Consider the following 1720-nt stretch of genomic DNA (forward strand, 5'->3'; position numbering starts at 1 on the left):
AAACAATTTCCCTAGGGCTAAGCATTTTGTTAATGTCTTGCAAACAAAAGAAATAATATATATCAATGTCTGCAACCAAATTACTTTAATCAAAATAATGATCTGATGCATGTTTTCCACCTCTGAGAAAGAAAAATATTAACCAAAGCAAGAAAATACCTTGCTGCTATTTTTTGGTGTATTTCCAAACAAAGGAGGCTTTAGAAGATATTTTGTCCTATATGATATTAAGAGCAAACAAAAATTTTCCTTAATGCTGATTATTTAGGTATTTTGCTATAATTCTGCCCTGCTTCCCAATCCTTCGCTGCTTGCTTTCTGCTACCTGAGATGTTGTAAACTTTTCTGCAACATGTTTTTCAGAGAGGCTTTTACTTCCTTGTTCTTTAGGCTGTAGACAAGGGGATTCACTAGGGGAGTGACCACACTGTACTGCATGGAAAAAACCGACTCCCATGGAGAACCTGAGGTTGGCATGAGATAGCGAAGAAAACCTGAGCCATAGAACAGGATCACTGCAGTGAGGTGGGAGGAGCAGGTGGAGAAGGCCTTGTTTCTTCCTGAGGTGGAGCTGATGCTCAGGATGGTGGTGACAATGCGGGTGTAAGAGAAGAAGACTAGAATGAAGGTCCCAAAGGCATGCAGGAGGGCAGAGCAGAGCAGGACTGCAAAGTTATCAAAGCTACTGGAACAGGATAGAGGGAACAGAGAAGGAATCTCACAAATGAAGTTGGAGATGACTTGAGTCTCACAGAAGTCCAAATTCCAAGCTAGGAGGGTATTGATGAAGGCATCCAAAAAGGCCAGACTCCAAGATCCCCACACCAGTCTCACACACAGCTCATTGCTCATCATCTGACCATAGAGTAGAGGGTAGCAAATGGCGGCATAGCGGTCATAGGCCATCACTGCAAGGAGGTAGAGCTCTGTTCCCCCAAAGGCAAGCACAAAGAAAGCCTGGGTCAAACAGTCTTCCACTGAGATGGTTTTCTTCTCAGACAGGAGATTCTCTAGCATCTTAGGCACTGTGGCTGAAGAGTAACAGAGATCCAGGAAGGAGAGGTGATTCAAGAAGAAGTACATGGGTGTGTGAAGATGAGAATTGGCTCTGATAACTAGGATCATCAACAAGTTCCCTGACAGAGTCAGGAGGTAAACTACCAGGAAAAGCACAAAGACTAGAACTTGGGTATGATGATCTTCAGGCACTCCAAGAAGGAGGAACTCAATGATGGTGCTGTGATTTGCCAACGCCATTTAAAGATAATAATACTATGGAAGAAAACAGAGAAATAATATATCAACCATCTCCTCTGGCAACCCAAAATTTCCACTTATTCTATGTACACACATTTTTTCCTTCATCTGCTCATTATTGCCATACTTGTTTAATATCTCTCATAGCGTCCCTTGCAGCATGCATGCCTTCCCTCTTCTGATTTCCTGGTGTAACAGTCCTGAACCTTTTGTGCTCTTTCTATTTGTTGCTCTTTTCTTACAAACAGTTCTAGAGAAATTCACATAATTTTTCAGATCTGACCCTTAAGTAATTTTTACCTCTTAAAACTGGGCCTTTGATTTTGTTCTATAACTTTCTGGCCAAGAATTCATTTTCTGCAGAAGATGCTGTAATCTTTCCTGTTTTCCTCAGTCTATCTTTCACCTTCCATTCAAGACTTTGTAATGGTTTGTTACTAATTAATTATGTACATTTGTGTTA

At 41.0% G+C, this 1720-nt stretch overlaps 1 protein-coding gene across 1 annotated transcript; it reads right to left on the reverse strand.

The window, feature by feature from the left end:
- Positions 1 to 321: 321 nt before the first annotated feature.
- Positions 322 to 1257, reverse strand: LOC115305001 (olfactory receptor 8S1-like). Its single transcript, XM_029955351.1, has one exon. It carries the CDS (start codon positions 1255 to 1257, stop codon positions 322 to 324), a length of 936 nt encoding a protein of 311 aa, XP_029811211.1.
- Positions 1258 to 1720: the final 463 nt, after the last annotated feature.

The sequence above is a fragment of the Suricata suricatta genome, chromosome 10 (assembly GCF_006229205.1).
Source record: "Suricata suricatta isolate VVHF042 chromosome 10, meerkat_22Aug2017_6uvM2_HiC, whole genome shotgun sequence".
Taxonomy (NCBI): Eukaryota; Metazoa; Chordata; class Mammalia; order Carnivora; family Herpestidae; genus Suricata; species Suricata suricatta.

Excerpts from the sequence above, each read along its gene's own strand:
- LOC115305001 (XM_029955351.1), bottom strand. The coding sequence starts at position 1,257 with ATGGCGTTGGCAAATCACAGCACCATCATTGAGTTCCTCCTTCTTGGA.